This window comes from Ursus americanus, chromosome 7, assembly GCF_024610735.1.
Source record: "Ursus americanus isolate L20-20 chromosome 7, mUrsAme1.1.p, whole genome shotgun sequence".
Classification (NCBI taxonomy): Eukaryota; Metazoa; Chordata; class Mammalia; order Carnivora; family Ursidae; genus Ursus; species Ursus americanus.
Window position 1 is genome coordinate 46,981,884 of NC_142133.1, and position 19,683 is coordinate 47,001,566.

The window sequence follows — 19,683 nt, forward strand, 5'->3', positions numbered from 1 at the left end:
CCATAGAAAAACACCACACTACTGAAAACCTTCCATTTTTCAGGTGAAACCCAGGTGAGCTTCTGCCTGGAATCCTGCTGCTGCCGCTGCCAGTGGCGCTGACAACGATTAAGTTGCCTTATTACCTGCTCTAATCCTCGACACGGCCCTACAAGAGAGTGCCGTTACACGGACACGGGAGGAAACTGATTCGGAAGAGAACTAAGGTCACTCTGCGTCTAAGATAATTAGGCCAATACCACACTGACATTTTTACAGCCTCATTCTCTCCAAAGTTGGTTACCATGTTCTCCACAGAGCCCATTAAAACCCACACAACACCCCCCCCCAACTCCTTCATTTCTCCCACTCTCCCTCTCCCCTCCTGGTCAGGTCAAGAAAAAGCTCCGAAAGCATATTCAAATCAAATGGTAGGTTTATTGGCCGTTACGCAATGAGGTGGAGACATCTCAGTATCAGACATTCGGAACCTCGTTTTGGCTTCCTGCTGTATGGCAGCCCAGCGACACGCAGCCAGGCTGACAATCACGGACAACAGAAGCAAACCGCGGCTGCTTCACATTGCCATAATGATTCATTCCAGAGGTTTAGGGAACTTCTTGTTTTCTCTTTCATAGCATCTTCCTCTTTTCGAACTCCTTCAGAAACAGAGAAGAGAGACAGGATAAAAAGATTTAAGATTCAGGGGCACCTGGGTGGCACAGTCGTTAAGCGTCTGCCTTCGGCTCAGGGTATGATCCCAGAGTTATGGGATCGAGCCCCACATCAGGCTCCTCCACTATGAGCCTGCTTCTTCTTCTCCCACTCCCCCTGCTTGTGTTCCCTCTCTCGCTGGCTGTCTCTATCTCTGTGGATTAATAAATAAAATCTTTAAAAAAATAAAAAAGATTTAAGATTCAAATTACATTTCTGGTCAAAGTGATTCTGAAACCTCTTATCTTTAGGATCCTTTGAACAACCAAAAATGACAGAAGTGAAATGTACCAGGATGAGAGTGTTGAACACAACAGAACAGCTTTCGAATCAGGCTGTGTCAGCCTGAACTTCACGAAACGAGATGCAGAGCCTCAACTTTCCATCTCCCAAACACAGAGACTGAGAGACTTTGAACTGTAGTTATTTTTCTACAGCAGTATTATTATTAAGAGCTGACAAACTTGACTACTTATGCAAAGCCTTCAAGGCCACACATGAACCACACTGGCCTTTTCAAAAAGGCAATGGAAACAGCTTTGCTTAGTTTCTCCAAGAAAGAGACTAAACGCAGATTCAGTTAAGATTTGAACAGAATGTCAAGCACCTCAGAAATATCTGAAAAGGAAACAATACTGAAAATCACATCTCTCTAGATTGTAATTAGAATACGACCAATGTGTAGTTGCCTGCTGCCACTTACTGGAGCAAAATGGTAATGCATGTCTCCAAAGTGAGTGCAAGCATTCGCTTCACCCCCCTTTCCTGCCCCCACCCCCTTACACACACTCACTAACCACCTGGAATGTGACACATAGTATCTTGCTTCAAAGACAGGATCACGCAAAGATTCAATAAAACAAGGAGCAAGGCGAGGGCAAAAAAGATTGAGCCAAAACATGGTCCCTCCTGGGGATACAGTTTGTGCCTGTTCTCAACATGCTTAAAATGTCTGGGTTTTGCTTTGCTTTTTTTTTTTTTTCCCAAAGCTATAACCATCATAAAAATAAAAAGAAAGAGAGCCTTAAATGATCACTTAAAGAGACAGGCTAAAACTCACTGCAAAGAGATTACAGAAGATACCATCATTTAGAACATTTTAAACCATGATGTCCCATTAAAAAGGAAAAGGAAAGCATATCGTTAAGAAGTCTCTCCTCCAGCCTGCAAACGATGGCATCCCAACACAGCCAGGGTCCGAAGCTACAGGCTGGAAACCCCCACCCTCTTCTTTCGATCCCCCTTGCCCACTCCCCATCAACTCCCTCGTCAGCCAGTTTTCATTTCTTGTCACTCAGCCCCTTTCCCCAGAAACAGAAACCTATGAGATGAGGGTAGCGATTACCCCAAAGGCCCTCCCTCAGTGAAAAAAAAGAAATGTAAGGCAATGCCCTGCAGTACTCCCAGATGAGAGTCCTGGCACTTACGGCCTCTGAAACACTTTCTTGTAGGTTGTATTTTGTCCCCCACAAAAGAGCAAATCCCAATGTTTAAAGAAGTAAGTTTTTTCAAATCAGAACATTATTCCTGGTCATGCCCAATTAGGACCCTGGGACGTGAATGGAGCTGCTACAGACAATTACGCTGCACACCAGAAAGAAAGAACAGTAAGACCCAGAAGAAAGGACCATGGTTTCTGGGCACCGGTGTGGCCCTGCGTGACAAGGCCTATAACTTGAGAGCACCCAGGCCACTGTCAGAACTCACCTTGTAGATGGTGGTTCCCAGCTGTGCAGGAGACATGCTGACCACAACTCCGGCACTCTGGAGGGCAGAGATCTTCTCTTTGGCGCCACCTTTCCCTCCAGCAATAATCGCGCCCGCGTGACCCATTCTCCTGCCGGGAGGAGCAGTTAAACCAGCGATGAAGGACACCACAGGCTTGGCCTTGGGACCCTGGAAAGTGATATTTCAAACATTCTAATGAAGAAGTTGACCAAAACTGGACGTCAAATTCACGACTCTGAAAGTAAATGGCAAATGGCATGGGCAGGGCCCATCACTCATCCTCACGGAGAAAAATCAACACGCACATGAAGCTGTAATTGAAACCCCTGTATTCACCTTTGACATGACTCACCTTTTCATACAAACTCAGGAAAACGATCCTGAGCAAAGCTTTTGTCTGTTTAGATATTGAATGCCACAAGTTATTTTACCAAAATATATGTGATTCTTTCATTCGAAAAACAAAAGCATACTAGAAAACATATGTAATTTGTGATAATAATGAATTAAGATACTAGATCAGGTTGTTTTATTTCAACCTGATTTTATGTCTTAATTCATTATTAGTTTACCCATAATAGATTTGCTAGAAGAAAAAGATGAAGTGGGAGGTATATATTGGAAAAGATGCAGGACTGGAAGTCGCCAGATTCAATTTTCTGTTGACTAAAGCTGGTTCACCTTGGACAAGGCCCATCAGCTCTGTAAACCTCTGATTCCTCGTCTATGAAATGAAGTGGCTAAACCAGAATGATGGCCAAGGGTCCTTTCTCCTCTGAAGCTCTATTCAAGTCTAAGGAAGGTCAGGACTAGTTTTATTTATCCATTCTAATACTCAACCTCTATGTAGATAAAGAGCACTGTACCAGATTCTGAGGTTAAAAATAAAAATCCACACAGGAAATAAAAGGATTCCTGTGCTCTAGACTTAAAATACAGTTACAAAAATAATATCAAATATTATCAATTAGTTGAGATACCAAAAAATTTTTTGAATATATGGCTAAATTTCACAGTGAATGAAATACCATGTTCATCATAGGAATCCAGAGGTTGCAAGGTATACAGAGAGGCCTATAGGAAGCAGAACGTGAACACAAGCGGAACCTGAGTGCCTTCATTCAGGCACCATCACCTTCCCCTCGGCCAGCAATTCTCAAATCATTTGGTCTTAGAACCCCTTACACTCACAAAAATCATTGAGAATCCCAAAGAACTATTGTGGATGTAGATTATATCTGATATTTCCTGTACTGGAAACGAGAACTAATAAATTATATATTCATTTAAAAATAAGAACTTAAAAACTATTTTAAAAAACACTCTAGTAAGAAGTGTGGTGTTGTTTTATATTTTTGTAACTCTTGAATGTCAAATTTAACAAAAGGCAAATGGATTCTGATATCTGCTTTTGCATTCAATCTATTACGATATGTTCTTTTGGCTGAACTAAGAGAAAATCTAGGCTCACACACATACATGGCTGGAAAAGGGGAAGAATTTTAATAGCCTGTCAGATAATTGTGGATATTCTTCTTTGACTCTATATGAACCTCTTCAAGTGGTAATTTCTTAAAGGTTCGTTGCAATGTTGGAATCTGAAACCACAGCAATGAACTTTCCGTCCTTTGTTACTTTAAAATCCATTGAATGGATCTTTTACCTATAATGATTTTGTAACATTCATTGGTCAGATGAAAAATACAGCTTACTGAGTTATGTACATCTTCTAAATGTGGACACGTTTCATTATTCAATACCAACAAATCATGTCATCATTATCAGGTTCAATCAAAGTCTTCAGTAGGAGGAAGTCATCGAGTTCACAGTGGCTGGAACAACTTCTCCAAAATATGGATATTCACTTGAAAGCTCAAATTTTATCACTGTCAACAAATACTATAAGTTGTTTTCCCTGCCATGGCAGGTTCACTCTGTTCATTTTTGAGAAAAGGTCTGCCAAATACCCTAGTCTGAACAACCAGTTTGTCTGCCAGTCGTTCTTGAGAGTAAAATTGGTGTTCCACAAGAAAAGCAGCTAGTTCAGCTCACAACTCAATTGGGAAGGTGCTTTACTTCCCACTTCATCACAAAATACAGACTCATGGGTCAGGATTTAATAAAATTAGTACTTTTTACTGCTTTTACCTAGAATCTTGTACATAGTAGGTCCTTAATAAAAATTTGTCCCATGAGAACTAACCAGGAATAGGAAAACATGTGCCAAATGAAATAAAATATATATGCTTAGCTTTCCCCACTAAATTCTAAGCTATTCAAGAGATCCAGAGTTGGGCCTAAGTACATCTTAAAATTCATTTTAACATAGCATCATGTCACAATAACCTAAATCTTTCCTAAAGTCGATTTTTATTTAAATTTCAAACTTTAGAACTTTTCTGAATTTAAGAGACTCTAGTAACATTTTACCCCAGGCTTCTGACAATCCTACTTTATTCCTCCTTATCCACCACTTACTGGTGTCTAATGTGCGAGGGGACTGGGCTGGGCACCAAGGTACCAGTCCCCATTGTCCGTGATACAGAGGCAATGTTAAGCATGCCTCGCAGAAGGAATAAGTAAAGGCAAGTGAGAATGAAAACAACTGGCAGGTCAAATGGGACACGGGTGTGAAGAAGAGGGTTAGGGAGGTGTGAAGGGACTGGAATCCCACGCTAAGTCCACACTTTATCCTACGTGTAATGGGAAACTGTCATGGTTTAAAACCAGGGGGTCTGAGGCGCTGATGTCTGTTTCAGAAGGGCGGGTGATTTGGGTGGCCGGGAGCCTGATGGCCTGGGAGACAAGGAAGGGGTGGTGGCTGAGGAACGGGAGTAGAGATTATCAGGAAGAAACTACTGACATGGTCCAGGGGAGAGAAGATGGTAGCTTGAACCAGAGCAGAGGGACAAATTACAGATGACGCTCTGAATCTCAACATACTACTGAGGACATTGGTAACTGAGTGGAAACAGGTGATGAGAGAGAAGTACGAGAGGCTTCTGAGGTTTCTGTCTTGGAAACTAAATGAAGAATGATGTTTACATACAAGAATCATTCACACTGAAGGGATAAGCCACAGAAAGTAAATCCAGGGAAAAATTAAGATGAGAAGAAACAGGAGAAAAACCAAGAGGATGAAGAAGGCACGGAGGCTGGTAGCCTCTGCAAAAGCGACGTCAGGGGAGTGGGATTCAACAGCAGCATAGCAGTGACGAGCTCGCGCGGTGCCTACTGTGTGTGGAGAGCTGTGTTTTTCCAAACCCAAACCCAAACTTACTGAATTATGTTGCTTCAAAAATTCTGCAGCATTTTCTTCTGCATTACCACCAATTTCACCAATCAATATGATGCCTTCCGTGGCAGGATCATTCAGAAAGATTTCAAGGCAGTCAATAAAATCCGTGCCATTAAAAGGATCACCTCCAATGCCTGAAAAAGTCAGAGTATCAACACCGGGTGAAAATTTAAGGATTGAACCATAAAAATCAGGCCAAGAAATGTTGTTTCGACTCAGTTTGCCTCCCCCTCTCACCAGTGTTTTAAAATGTATCATCACTCTTGCATTTAACATTTTAAAAAATCACGAAGTGCTACGTTTATTTCTGTTGCTAATTATTCCATGAATGCTAAATGGTGGTTGATTTCGGATATTCACAAAGGCAACCTTATTTTTGTTTTAGCTCTTTTATCAAGCTCCTTTCCTCCCACGAAATTATTCCCAAACAACTTTTTCAAAATGGGCATTTTTTTAAAAAAAAAGGTGTTTATGCTGCAAGGAAGCAAGACTGTCTCTTCTCCGATTAAACACTTTACAAACGTCTTTGCACAAAGTAACCATGAGATGAGGTCCACTGCAGAGAAACCACACACAAGTCCTCACACACAAGTCCGAACGAGGGACAGAGTTGAGGGTGCACTGACCCCTCTTCCCTTATATCCAGGGAGGGTACTGGGGATGTACTGTATGGTGACTAACATAATATAATAAAAAATCATTATTAAAAATAAAAAAATTTAAAAAAAAAAATTAAAAAAAAAAAATATCCAGGGAGGGTGATAACCACTACTTGGATAGTAAAGGAATTGCTCCCAGCAGACCGGCTGCCACTTTTTAAATTTTTACATGACAAAGCTGCCCCCTTAGCACAGCCCACCACGCATCAGTGTCATATTTTTACATTAGAAGCGTTCTGAAAGCAGGATTGACTTCCTACTCTTCAGTGCACCTCTGAAGAACGAAGTTGAGGAAGAGCAGCAGCATTTATTGAGTGCCAGCTGTGTGTCAAGTACCATGACTCAGCACACGTTAGACCTGCCATGTCCTAATTCTTCCAACCTCTCTGTGAATTGGGCTTTAGTATTAACAATTTACAAATTAAAGACAGAGGCTGGAGAATATGAATTCTGCAATTCTGTTTCAAACCTTTTCTGATGCTCCATCACACTAAGTTACTTTGTGGCTAAGATTGTGCTTTGTACGTAGGGAAGCTCAATTACTGTTTCCAGTACTGATTTTATGGATCTGAATCCTAATGAAAATCGTCCAGGGCTTTATTTTATAATTTATTATGAAAAGCTATTTTTGAAAGGCTTTTAAAATTTGAAAAAAATATTTATAAAAATGAGCAACCTGCCTCGCTTCTGGCAACAAATACTAAAATTATTTTAAAATGTAAAACCTTTTTACTTTTAAAAGTGGTAGGTGATAAAATGTGTAAAAAGAGAAGTTCTGGGGAGCTCAACCGTCCTCAACATAGATTTTTCTCACAAATAAAACTATAGTAGTACAACTTTTCAGCTCAGAGGTGCCTCAGAGGGTTGCCTTAAGAATGAGATGATAAATGGCACAGAACTCATAACCAGGAAGCACTGAATGATAGCTTATAATGATAACAAAATGATAATTATAGTATTCAAAGCCCTAACATGAAGAACGATTTCTTCACAACAAGCGAGGGAAGTGATGTTTGCAGGCACCAAGGCTCTTCCGGGGCCACATGTCCCACGATTCCTGTTCCTCGACATGCAAGTCAAACCCTGGACCGTGAATCTTGAAAATATTTATAGTGGTGCTTCGCACTGAAGCAAATTAAATTCAAGATCGTAACATCTGTTTTAATAATGGTTATCAAAACCTCCTGCAAATAACCAAAACAATAATTATTACTGCACCCATTCAATGAAGATACTGCATTATAATAAAATTATTCTATCAAAAATCTCTCACCAACACACAAAGACTGCCCCAATCCAACTTGTGTCGTTTGGTGAACCGCTTCATAAGTCAGGGTGCCAGATCTGGACACAATACCTTAAAGGAAGAGAATTTTAAAATATCAGATTGTGTTCATCTCACAGATTATCATGTTACAGGTACAAGTATATAAAAAATCCACCCCACGACTTGTCATCCAAATCAACAAGTCTACGAATGGTGCATGAATACCTATCTTCTCACTATGAACTCGGGTGTGTGTAACCAGATCCTCTGCACCACTAGGTCAAATGGAAAGACGTGTGTATCGTGGTCACCGCTAGACAGCACCCCACGGAACACCGTCCAACTGCTCTCTTAGAAAACTTCACCAGACAGCAGCCGCTGCATCACTCGGTGAGGACTGCCCATTCCACACAGAACCCTGCACGGACTCCGCAGCCCAGCTCCGTGCCAGCCTACCTCTCCAGACTTGTTTCCCATTACCTCCCTACTCCAGCGAAACCAATTTTTTTTTTTTAAAGATTGTATGTATTTATTTGACAGAGAGAGGGAACACAAGCAAGGGGAGTGTGAGAAGGAGAAGCAGGCTTCCCGCAGAGCAGGGAGCCCACTGCGGGGCTCGATCCCAGAACCCCGGGATCATGACCTGAGCCGAAGACAGACGCTTAACGGCTGAGCCATCCAGGCGCCCCATAGTGAAACCAATTTATTCCCCAATTAGTCAGGTTGGTTCTGCCTAAAACGGAGCCCCTCACCTCCTCAAATGCCACTCTCCTTTCACGTCTTTCCTGATTCCTCAAATACGAATACTGTTCTCTTGCTATCTGGTTCAGTAAGAGACCACCAATGGTGTTTAAGATTCTGTGGCTTCCTTGCTATCCCGTAACCTCCAGGGGCTTGGTAAACAAGACTGCTTCCCCCACTCCTGTGTTCCCAGTATTGAATACAGATCCTGCACAGAAGGAGCTCAATACTTACCTGAATGGATCAAAACTGAAAACCCTTCAATGGAATACAACCATCCTCTTAAGCAAAACCCAATTCCAATAGTTTTAAGGCTAACCAATCACTGGACCCTAATTCACAACAAATGACAATCACTACCACTATCTCCCATCTGTCTCATTCATCAGTTCTTCCCTACTCTCTGAGCTTTCTTTCCATCTACATACTGTCTCCTTACTACAGTCCTTCCTCTGCGGGACCTTTCATAACTGAGAAGGTTGGGTAGGTAATACCTACCTACCTATGTACTCAGTACATTTAGCTTTGTTTAAACAAAGTATAGATGGCAATTTCTTAGTTGTACTTCCTGTGTTCAATTATCTAGTCTCCTTTCCACTCCTTCTACTTGATTCTTGTGGTACGATTATGGTCCAGGTGTCCACCCGACATCCTAGATTACTGGGAAAAACAACTATTTAATTTATTCTAGTCTGGTGATGGATCAGTATAATAGCCAGTGAAAACTAACACCAGGATGTTATCATTCTTTTAAGTGGCTTTCATCTGATTATATAAATGATATGTAAATTATATAAATGCAAACTGCATACACTGAAGGTAATGAAAGCCATGTTTTTAGGGTAGATTACTCCTGTCACTCTTAAAGTATATATAGTAAAAGGCACTATCACTTAAAAATACCTATCACAAGGACACTTCTGCTTCTGAAAAGTCGAAGTACTTTCCTCTATTCTTCCTATTAAGTACAACTAAAAACCCTGGGCATTATATGTAAAATAAATACAAATACAAGAAATCACCAGGAGATGAAGAAGGCAAAGTGGCTGGGATCCTCGAGACTTGAGGAATGATACACTGGTGAGCTCCCTGGGTTTTCTTTTGCCTCATGCATCCCAGATATGGAGCCAAAGAAGCCAGCATCCCAGAAACACAGAAGGGTACAGAAAAAAAAAATTTCCCCCAAAAACCTGCTCACTCTAGCAGGAGAACCAAGGACAGCCTAGCAAAACAGAAAACTTTTTTTTTTTTTAAAGATTTATTTGAGAGAGAGCAAAAGTAGGCATAGTGGCAGGCAGAGGGAGAGGGAGAAGCAGACTCCCCACTGAGCAAGGAGCCCGACTTGGGGCTCAATCCCAGGACCCTGACCAGGATCATGACCTAAACTGAAGGCACACGCTTAACTGACTGAGCCACCCAGGTGCCCCAAAACAGAAAACTTTTGAGACCATAACCACGCCATACCAACCAAGCACTACAGAAGATAACTGTGCCTCCACCTTCGCTCACATGCAAAGGCCAAAAGGGACTCCTAGACTTCCACATGTAGGAAGCCACACTGAGGCACCCCAACATGCCGGCCAGACTGGTGAAAGAGAGGGCCAAGCAGGCGGTCAGGACTTTCATCTCTGCCAGCTGATGATGAGTTCCTCTTCACCCCCACAATGTTAATTTGGTTATTTCCTCGAGGAACTAAACAAGAAGCAGAATTTTCACAAGACATTTTGAGAGAGGTTGTGATATCCTAGAGGGCAAAGTCATCTGAAGACAGGATTTTAGAAAGACTAACAATAAAAATCTTCAAAGCACATATGTAGCACATACAAAGGACTTATATCCAGAATATTTATAGAACCCCATGCCTTGGTCAACAATAAAAAGACAACCCAATAAAAAATGTGCAAAAAACTTGAACCAATAATTACAAAAGAAGATATATAAATAGCCGATAGGGGGCGCCTGGGTAGCGCAGTCGTTAAAGCGTCTGCCTTCGGCTCAGGGCGTGATCCTGGCGTACCGGGATCGAGTCCCACATCGGGCTCCTCTGCTGTGAGCCTGCTTCTTCCTCTCCCACTCCCCCTGCTGTGTTCCCTCTCTCTCTGGCTGTCTCTCTGTCACATAAATAAATAAAATCTTTAAAAAAATAAAAAATAAAAAATAAAAAAATAAATAGCCGATAGCACACGCGCCAGTGCTCTTCACCATTAGCTGTAGACTGAGTAGAGACTCAGATGAAAACCATGAGGCACCATTTCACTCCTAGCAGAATGGCTAGAGTGAAGGACTGAGAACACTTTGTGAAGATGTGGGACTGAAACTTTCATCCACTGATGGTGGAAATGTAAGCTGAACAGCCACTTCACAGAACTATTTGGCGATTTCTTAAAAAGTTCCACATACGGGACACCTGGGTGGCTCAGTCGATGAAGCATCTGCCTTCAGCTCAGGGCACGATCCCAGGGTCCTGGGATCAAGGCCCGCATCGGGCTCCTTCCTCCGCGGGGAGCCCACTTCTCCCTCTGCCTGCAGCTCCCCCTGCTAATGCACTCTCTCTCTCTCTCTCTCTCTCTCCCCCCCCCGACAAATAATCTAAAAAAAAAACAGAAGTTGCACATACTTCAAACCTATGACTTAGTGATTCCATGCGTAAGTATTTTACCCAAGAGAAATGAAAATGTGTGCACAGAAAGACCTATACACAAATGTCACCTAGCCTTATTCATGATTCAAACCTGGAAATAACCCAAAAATTTTTTTTAAGATTTTATTTATTTATTTGACACAGAGAGAGACAGCCAGCGAGAGAGGGAACACAAGCAGGGGGAGTGGGAGAGGAAGAACCAGGCTCCCAGTGGAGGAGGGAGCCCGATGCGGGCCTCGATCCCAGGGTCCTGGGATCACGCCCTGAGCTGAAGGCAGACGCTTAACTACTGAGCCACCCAGGCGCCCCCCAAATGTTCATCAATAGGTGAATGGACAAATTGTGGTAGAATCACACAACAGAATATTACTTAGCAGTAAAATGAAATGAACTATTGATACATGAAAACACACGGAAGAATCCACGGCATGCTGAGCAGGAAAAGAATCTTTAAAAACTCCAAAAAACATCTTCATTGACTCTGCAGAATTATTATAGATTCTTAATCTCATCCAACTCAGGATACAAAAGTGATTCACTACAGAACTCCCTGGTAAGTTCCACCACAGTTAATTAAAATGAATGAGATTTGCACAGTCACAAACTCTCTTGGCGAGTTCTGAGCTTAGGGCAAAGAATTTTTCTTTTTTAATCTATAAGAAAAATACTCACCAATCCTTCCTTTCTTGTGAATATGGCCAGGCATGATGCCAATTTTACATTCTCCAGGCTGAAGGAAAGGAAATCACGGTTTCAGAAAAATGAAAAAAACCACAACCGGTAACTAACAGGTCATACACACAAACACACTTGGACTGACTGAAAGCCAGCTAGCCAGGCCTGTTTGTGTCCTCCACTCACATTGATGATTCCCGGGCAGTTGGGCCCAATCAGCCTCGTCGTCCCCTGGCGCAGCAGTTTGTGCTTGACCCGCACCATGTCCTGCTGTGGGATGCCTTCTGTAATGCACACGACCAGCGGCACTTCCGCCTCGACAGCTTCATTGATGGCAGCAGCGGCGAACGGAGGAGGGACATAAATGACAGAGGCTGTCGCTCCTGTCTCTTCTTTGGCCTGAAATATTACCCATGAAGCACTTTATTATGGGTTAAGTTGTAAACACTGTAAAATGCATTCAATACCATGATTTTAATAATGTCTTGGGATCAGGAAAGGACACCACCAGGAGACACTGGATGTCTTCATTCTTCCCATTAGCAAGTTCACTGCGCCGTCTGAAAAGAGCAGAATCAAGCAGGGCCTCCTCTCTGCCCCCCGCCCCGGGACTGCCACTCTGAATTGAAAGGTTCTATGACGCCCTGTTCCCTCAGGCGAGGGCATGGCAGGAAAGCGGAAGGCACTGCCTGATTCAAGATAGTGTCCTCTCATTCCTGCGGCCGTATTTTTGTTGCCCTACAAGACACTGCATCACCTATTCAGTACCGAAGACCCTACAGCTCCCCAGGAGAAAAGGGGTGAGTCAGCTGCTGAGCTGCAGAATGCAGCTCTCAAACACCGTTCAAAACATATCATACTTGATAAATATGATTAAGAGATGTCAAAAGTGATGTGGTTTTTACGCTCACAATTTTTACTCTAAATGCAATGTTAGTTAAAAATAAACTAAAATACAAATGCATCAATGGCCATAGAATGAGAATGTGGGCCAAATAAGCATTAGGGTCTACTCTACCTCACCCCCCACAAATGCAAAGCACTTAAGACCATCAGTTTGACCACGGTTCTCTCCGTGGTCTCCACTTGCCCTCCACACATATCAATACGATGTCTCCTACCCACCTCCATGTGTGTCACGTCTCTTCCAATGTAACGGAAGCTCCTTGAAGACAGAGACTATCAGTGATCTCTGACTCTCCAAGAGAGACAGTGCCTGTTCTCTGAGAGGCCCTGCAAGAGGGCTCAAGACAGGTCTTGTTAAGGCCTCACCACAACCCTGAATGCTTAGTATCCCCATCTACAATCAAGACGCCGTGGCCAAAAGACAGTAAATAACTTACACAAGGTCACATAGCTAGGAAGTGAGTGGCAGAGCCAAGATTCAGATCTAAGAATCTCTGATTCCAAAGTGTCTGTTCTTTTCAGTGACAGCAGGGTGCCTCCCTATAAATGTTAAAATATAACTTAATCAAGATATAAATCAAACCTTCAGGAAGGCTGTGGCATGGGCTTTTACAATGGCGAGAGATACTAAGCTGTAGAGCATACAGGTACACCTAGAAGGGACCGAAGTAAAAGGCCGTGTCTCTCCGAATCATCCCTGAATGACGCCCCAACCCCCAGAGACCAAGGAGCTTTCTCTACAGTATCCCAAATAAAAAGAGGTATCTTGACGCTGACAGAAGAACAGAGTCAAAGGATGCTGACAGATCATCAACAAACAATACCAGGGGTTAAAAATAATTTTTTTTTCAAAACTCTGTTCAAGGTGATAACAGAGACGGGGGTACAAAAACAAACAAACAAACAAACAAAAAACCACCTAGGTTGAACCAAAAGGAGTTAGATCATAGGCATGAAGGTATTTTTCTGGAAAATATATCCTGCAGTTTTCTACCTCTTAAGGCTACGAATACTGCCAGAAGCCGACTATGACAACGGGGTCTGTGCTAACAAGCGACACCAGATGAAAGGTATCCATCCTGCTCATTGAGAAAGCTCTTTGTATGTGCTGAACACGTGAGTAATATAGTATCTGTCAGAGAACTTACAAAACACTGCAAATGTCATATCTATTTGTATCATGATGAATAATAAATGAGTTGCTTAGCAACAAAAACTTTCTTTAAAAGAAAGCAAAAAAGGCTCATGAAAAAGTCAAATCTACCTAGAGGAATTATGAAAACAGCTCTTCTCCGTATTTTGAGGTCATAGGAGAACTTAAGGGGTGCAGGGAAACACCAAGAATTTAAAGCAAGAAGACTTTAAATGTCTCTTTTATAGAACATATGACCTTAAATGATTCTTTTATAGAACATATGATTTTAACTTTTTTTTAGTCTAAAATACAGCACACCTAAAACATACATACACACATATACTACACCCTATTGTCAAGTTTAAAGTAAAGTGAAAATTCCACATTCGAATATTTGTTTTATCCTACATTTTAGGATCAAGAATACAAATCAACTTCAATTTGAAGTTTGTATTCTAAAAAAGGTATTAAGTCTGTAAATTGTACTTTTAAAAAAATGTGATACTTTAAAACACGCCTCAAAACTTTAAAACATGCCTTTAAGAAGAGGGGGAGGGATACATCTTTTTTCATCAATACATCAGTCCCAAGTACCAAGTTTATTTCCTAGATTCTTTTTTATTATATAGGCAAGATTTTTGTACCATAGTTTTTTTTATAATACTATTATTTTCCTATATATTCATGCAAGTATAGAAAGAGAATGAAGGAATACACCCGGAGCTTAAATGAGCTCTCTAGAAAGGCAAAATCTGAGACGTGAAAGCACTATAAAATTTAACTTTACATACATTTATATCATCTGAGTTTTTACAATAAGCACATATTAATTTTGTAACATAGAATTAAAGTTTTGTTCAAAATACTTTAAAAAGTATTAACAGATCCGCAATTTGGGGAAGGGCTCTGTGATTTGTCCGTCTGACTTCACGGCTCAGTTTTTTCAGGCAGGATCTTACTACCATCCTACTTACCCTGAGCCGTGCTAAGTCTGCCACTTTGCAGCTATGAACTATGGGCAGGACCCTTGACCTCTCTGCACGTGTAGTGCCCTTGTCTTCAGAATGGGGATGGTGATAGCACTGCACCTCAGGGGGCCATGGGGAGGCCCGAATGAAGCAATGTCTATAAAGCACCTGGCACGGTGCCTGGCAAACAGCCCGTTCTCAGTCAGGTTAGGGGCTGGATGTTGACACGTGCACTGCTAATATCCTGGAAGAAGAAAGAGTACGGAAAGGAGAAGAAGCCAATGGAAGCCAAGCTATAGCACTTCTTCTCTTCACGCTGATCTATGCCTATAAACAAGAGGACACAGGCGTGGGAAGGCATCCTGACTGTGTGTGACTAAAGTGAACCCAGAGGTTTTTACTGGGATTCAAATTTCTTTATGTTACTGGATTTTAAAATAGCAGTGACTCTCCCAAAAGGGACACAATTAAGATCTCCAACCCAAATATGCTTGCTCTTCTCCTGCTTTTCTTTGCTTAACAAACTCAGTACCATTAATTACCTCTTTCACAGTATTAAAGACTGGTAAGCCCAGATGAGTCTGGCCTCCTTTCCCTGGAGTGGTTCCTCCAACCAGCTGGGTGCCATAATCCAACGCCTGCTGGCTGTGAAAGGTGCCCTGCGGGGTGGGGAAAACACAAGGCTCAGGAGAGAAGGCAGGCTGGGAGGCCTGAAGGCAATCTTCAGCAACTTGGAAAAGAAAAACAAATAGGTTAACTATTTCACAAAATGTGACAGACACATATATCCAGCAATCTCAACAACTTGCTAAACCTAGCTTTGAACCTTGAAACAGTATAATCCTCTGAAAAGCCAAAATAACTTTTTTTTTTAAGGAGGATCTTTTTTCATTCCATCTTCAAATTTGACTGATGGTCTGAAACACTCGTGTTTACTTAAAAAAAAACAACCCTCCTTTTCACTGCTCCTCTGTCAACTCCTAATGTCCTCACGTCCCTCTTTCATGGACTATAAAATCCATGGTCAGTCATTATAAACACACAACGACACTGGTTCTCTCTCACTTCAACTTCCACATCTGGCGAAACCACAGTCTTGGTTAAATCCAGTCACCTACCTACTCTAAGACTGCACACGTGCGGCCAAGCAGAAGCTGGAGAAAAAAACAGAACCATGACAACCGGTCTTTAAATCCATGATCACTAACCTTAGGTGAGCTTTTAATGCTGCCCAGCCAATACCCTGTAGTTCCCTATCCATTCACTCTCCCTCCTCAACCTTGGCACTGCAGACATTTGGTCACATGGAATCGCTGTCATGGGAGCCTGTCCCCTGCTTTGTACGGTGTTTAGCAGCATCCCTGGCCCCTACTCAGTAGACTCCAGTACCATGCCCTCCTCTCCACCCCAATCAGCTGCTGTGACAACCAAAAATGTCTCCACAAATTGAAAGATTATTTTTCACTAGGCTTCAAGGGCTCTACCTCCCCTTCTCTTTTTCTCTCCTTAGACTTCTCTTTTCACCTAAATTTGTGCTCTTGGTGACCTCATCCCTTTTCACGGCAATAAATATCATCCATATGGCGACCCCTCCCATTCTCTCTCTCTCTCTCTCTCTCTCTTTCACACACACTCATACCCAGCCCAGATCTTTGCTTTGAGCTCTAAACTCACACCGTCGACTGCCTATATCACATCTCCACTTGGACAACTAGTGGGTATCTCAAACTTAATGTGCCCAAAACCAAATTCCTAACCACTCCTCTCCACACTCCACACTTGGTTAATGACAATTCCACTCCTAACAGACGTTCAGACCAAAAACACTGAAGTCATCCGTGATTCTGTTATATCTCACACCAGATACACTACTGCCCTACCTTTAAAATATAATTGACAATGTCTCAATCCCTTCCTAAGGTGCTACCACCTTAGTCTAAGTCATCATCAACTCTTGACAGAATGTTGCCCCTGGCTCCCTTTCACCTATTCCCAACACAGCAGCCAGAGTAACCCTGTTAAAACATAAGCAAGATCATATCATTCCTCTGATCATACCTCTCAAGTGGTTTTCCACTTCGTTCACAGTAAAAGCCAAACTCCTTATACTGGCTCATAAGTCAATATTCAATCTACACCCTCACATCCAAACTCCTTACCTGCCTGGCCTCATTTACTGCTCTCCCATTGCTCATTTCACTCCAGTCACACTGGCCTTATGGCTTCCACACAACAGGCACATTCCTGCCTCACGGCCTTGCTCTCCCCTTTGCCTTGAATGCACTTCCCTTCATATCCACCTGCTTTATGCCCATATCTCCCTTAGATCTTGACTAAGGTCAGGCTTCCCCTGACCACCTGACACAAAATCTTCCCTCCCCCAACCCGGACACCACCACAACTCCACACACAGTCACACGTTTCTATCTCTGGTTTATTTTTTCCATAGCATTTGTACTTTCTAATCTACCACGTAATCTACTCACTGATTTTGTCGCTATGTTTCTCTCCCTCCCACGACTAATGCGTAAATTCCACGAAGGCAGTGATTCTGTCTACTGAGAGGTGGCACCTAACCCACGACCTGACACACAGGAGACACTCGATAAGCGGTGTTGACACTGAATGGATCTATGTGGTCATTCTACAGGGACCTACACATGATGACCCGACTACTCAAGTTCTATTAAACGCATAAGAGTTGGGGTTAAGAGGGACTTCAGAAATTTTTGTTTTGAAAGCTAATGTTCTCTCTTTAAGCAGTGCTATTCAAACTGTAGTCTGTAGACTCTAGATTTCAAACCTCATTGTTACCTCTACACTAAGAGAATCTTAACTAACAAAGCTGAGACAAGTAAGACTCTCAATTACTTAAAAAAAAAAACAAACAAACAGTGAATGAGAAGCAATGTACTTGCAGGTAACTGAAAGACACTGAAACCAACCTTGGATTTCAATATTTAGGCAAACCATCACTTAATTCAGGAAGCAGAGACAGTTCCAAATATTGCTTACACCATGGACAATGGTTCTTTTAAAAAAAGGTCAGAGGTGAAGATGTCACAGGATCATATGAAATTTAGCAAACAAACAAAAACATCACATATAATAAGCTTATGTGGAGAATTTGGATTAATCAAACATTTGATTATATGCCAACACAATTAATATATAACCAGAAAGGGACTGAATATGATTTTAATTGGCAGAGGAATGATAAAATGTACTTCAAATCTTAAATGAGCATCAATTTTCTTTAGAATATACAGATGTTGAAGTGATACTCATAAAATATATGGCTATCAAAATAAGTAAACCAATTTTACCTAGGAACAAAATTTCAAGGTTTTGGGTGTTCCTTTTTTTGTTGGTGTGGATTTTTTTTTTTTTAAGATAGCAGAGGACTAGAAGAAGAAAAAGGTCTAGTTATTTCAGAAAAATAACACATTTTTGTGTTCAATTACTTCAGAAAAAAGTCAAAAAGTGAAAGGATATTTTATATGAAACAACCTTCTAACCAAATTCATAAAAAAAAAAAAAACCTACAGAATTTTAAAGCAATTTAAAAACAAAAGCTACAGAAATTTGGATATTTAGGTATTATTCTATAATCAAAGTGTGGAAAACTATGGCCTAAAGGTCTGGCCTGCCACTGGTTTTATAAACTGTTTTATTGGTATACAATCACTCCCATTCACTGACATATTGTCTACAGCTGCTTTTGCTGTTACAATGCTATTGAGTAGTTGACACAAACTGCATGGCCTACTAAGCCTAACATTTACAGTCTGGTCCTTTCCCAGAATAAAGTTGCAGACTCCTGCCCTAGATAACAAAATACCACAGAATGGACATGACAACTCTTGTAATTACAGAAAAATCATTAACTTTTACATCACACACAAAAGTCATTAACTGTTTTTATTTTGTCATGTCTTCTTTTAATAATGAAAGGGATACTCCGGGTTAAGACTCAGGGCATCTTCTAATTGATTTGGTAGCATTCCTTTGTTTTAAAAACATCCGAATCTACATTGGTGGAACAACAAATTTATATAAATATTTTAAAGGGTAACTTAGCGATAGCTGTTAAAATTTTAAATACACAGAACCCTGACATTCATTTTTCTTTTTGAATCTACTTTATAGATTATATATAAATGTAGCATATACATTATAGAGTAAAATGATAGATATGATCATTTTACTGTGTTACGTTGTATTCTGTGGAATCACATTGCAAATATACTTAAAACTTAGCAAATTCTACGATGTAAGCAGGGATAGGGAGAGAATGAATATAAGTGAATGAGAACAAATTAAAACACTTCAGGCAATTTTGCCGGCTAGTCCCCTCAAAGACCATTTGCCTAGAGAGAGTATAAGATGAGAAAAGTCAGCGTGCTGCTGCTACTGCCCATCTCAGTTCCCAAGAGCCTCTCTGGGCTGGCGCATTTCCCCACACTGATCTGTGTTTTACTGGGCACATTTTTGCAAAGGGCCTAAACGCAAGCCATTTACTTTACCTAGTTTTTAATTAACCAAACAGTAATCTACTCCAAAGCTGGAGGAAAACCCGTGGTGTTAAACTTGCTGAAAGAGAGTATGTGGGTTTCCAACATAACGGGCTCCAAGAAGGGATTTTCAAGGTAAGTTTAAACATAATTTTCTTTTTTTTCTTTTTTTTAAATTTAATAATATTTTTATTATATTATTATAAATTATATATTTATTATATATTAATATTATATTTATTATATTATATGTTACTCACCATACAGTACATCCCTAGTTTTTGATGTAAAGTTCCATGGTTCATTATTTTCATATTATACCCTGACTATCACACCGAACCCCCTCCTAAGATACAACTCCATCGCTGTACCGGTACTTTTCTACAACAATCGTGTAACTTCTGTGATTATTAAAAAAATAGAAAATAGGGGCGCCTGGGTGGCAGAGCGGTTAAGCG

General features: G+C 41.2%; 1 protein-coding gene across 3 annotated transcripts in view; it reads right to left on the reverse strand.

The window, feature by feature from the left end:
- Positions 1-397: 397 nt before the first annotated feature.
- Positions 398-19,683, reverse strand: part of SUCLG1 (succinate-CoA ligase GDP/ADP-forming subunit alpha) — a 29,666-nt gene continuing 10,380 nt past the window's right edge. For all 3 annotated transcript variants that reach the window (XM_045808806.2, XM_045808808.2, XM_045808807.2), the window contains 7 exons: positions 15,254-15,370; positions 11,889-12,101; positions 11,700-11,757; positions 7,652-7,735; positions 5,702-5,853; positions 2,401-2,589; positions 398-638 (listed from right to left, as the gene is read on the reverse strand). In XM_045808806.2, coding sequence (XP_045664762.1) covers positions 612-638; positions 2,401-2,589; positions 5,702-5,853; positions 7,652-7,735; positions 11,700-11,757; positions 11,889-12,101; positions 15,254-15,370 — 840 coding nt within the window. In that variant the 3' untranslated portion in view covers positions 398-611. The remainder of the gene's footprint in view (positions 639-2,400; positions 2,590-5,701; positions 5,854-7,651; positions 7,736-11,699; positions 11,758-11,888; positions 12,102-15,253; positions 15,371-19,683) is intronic.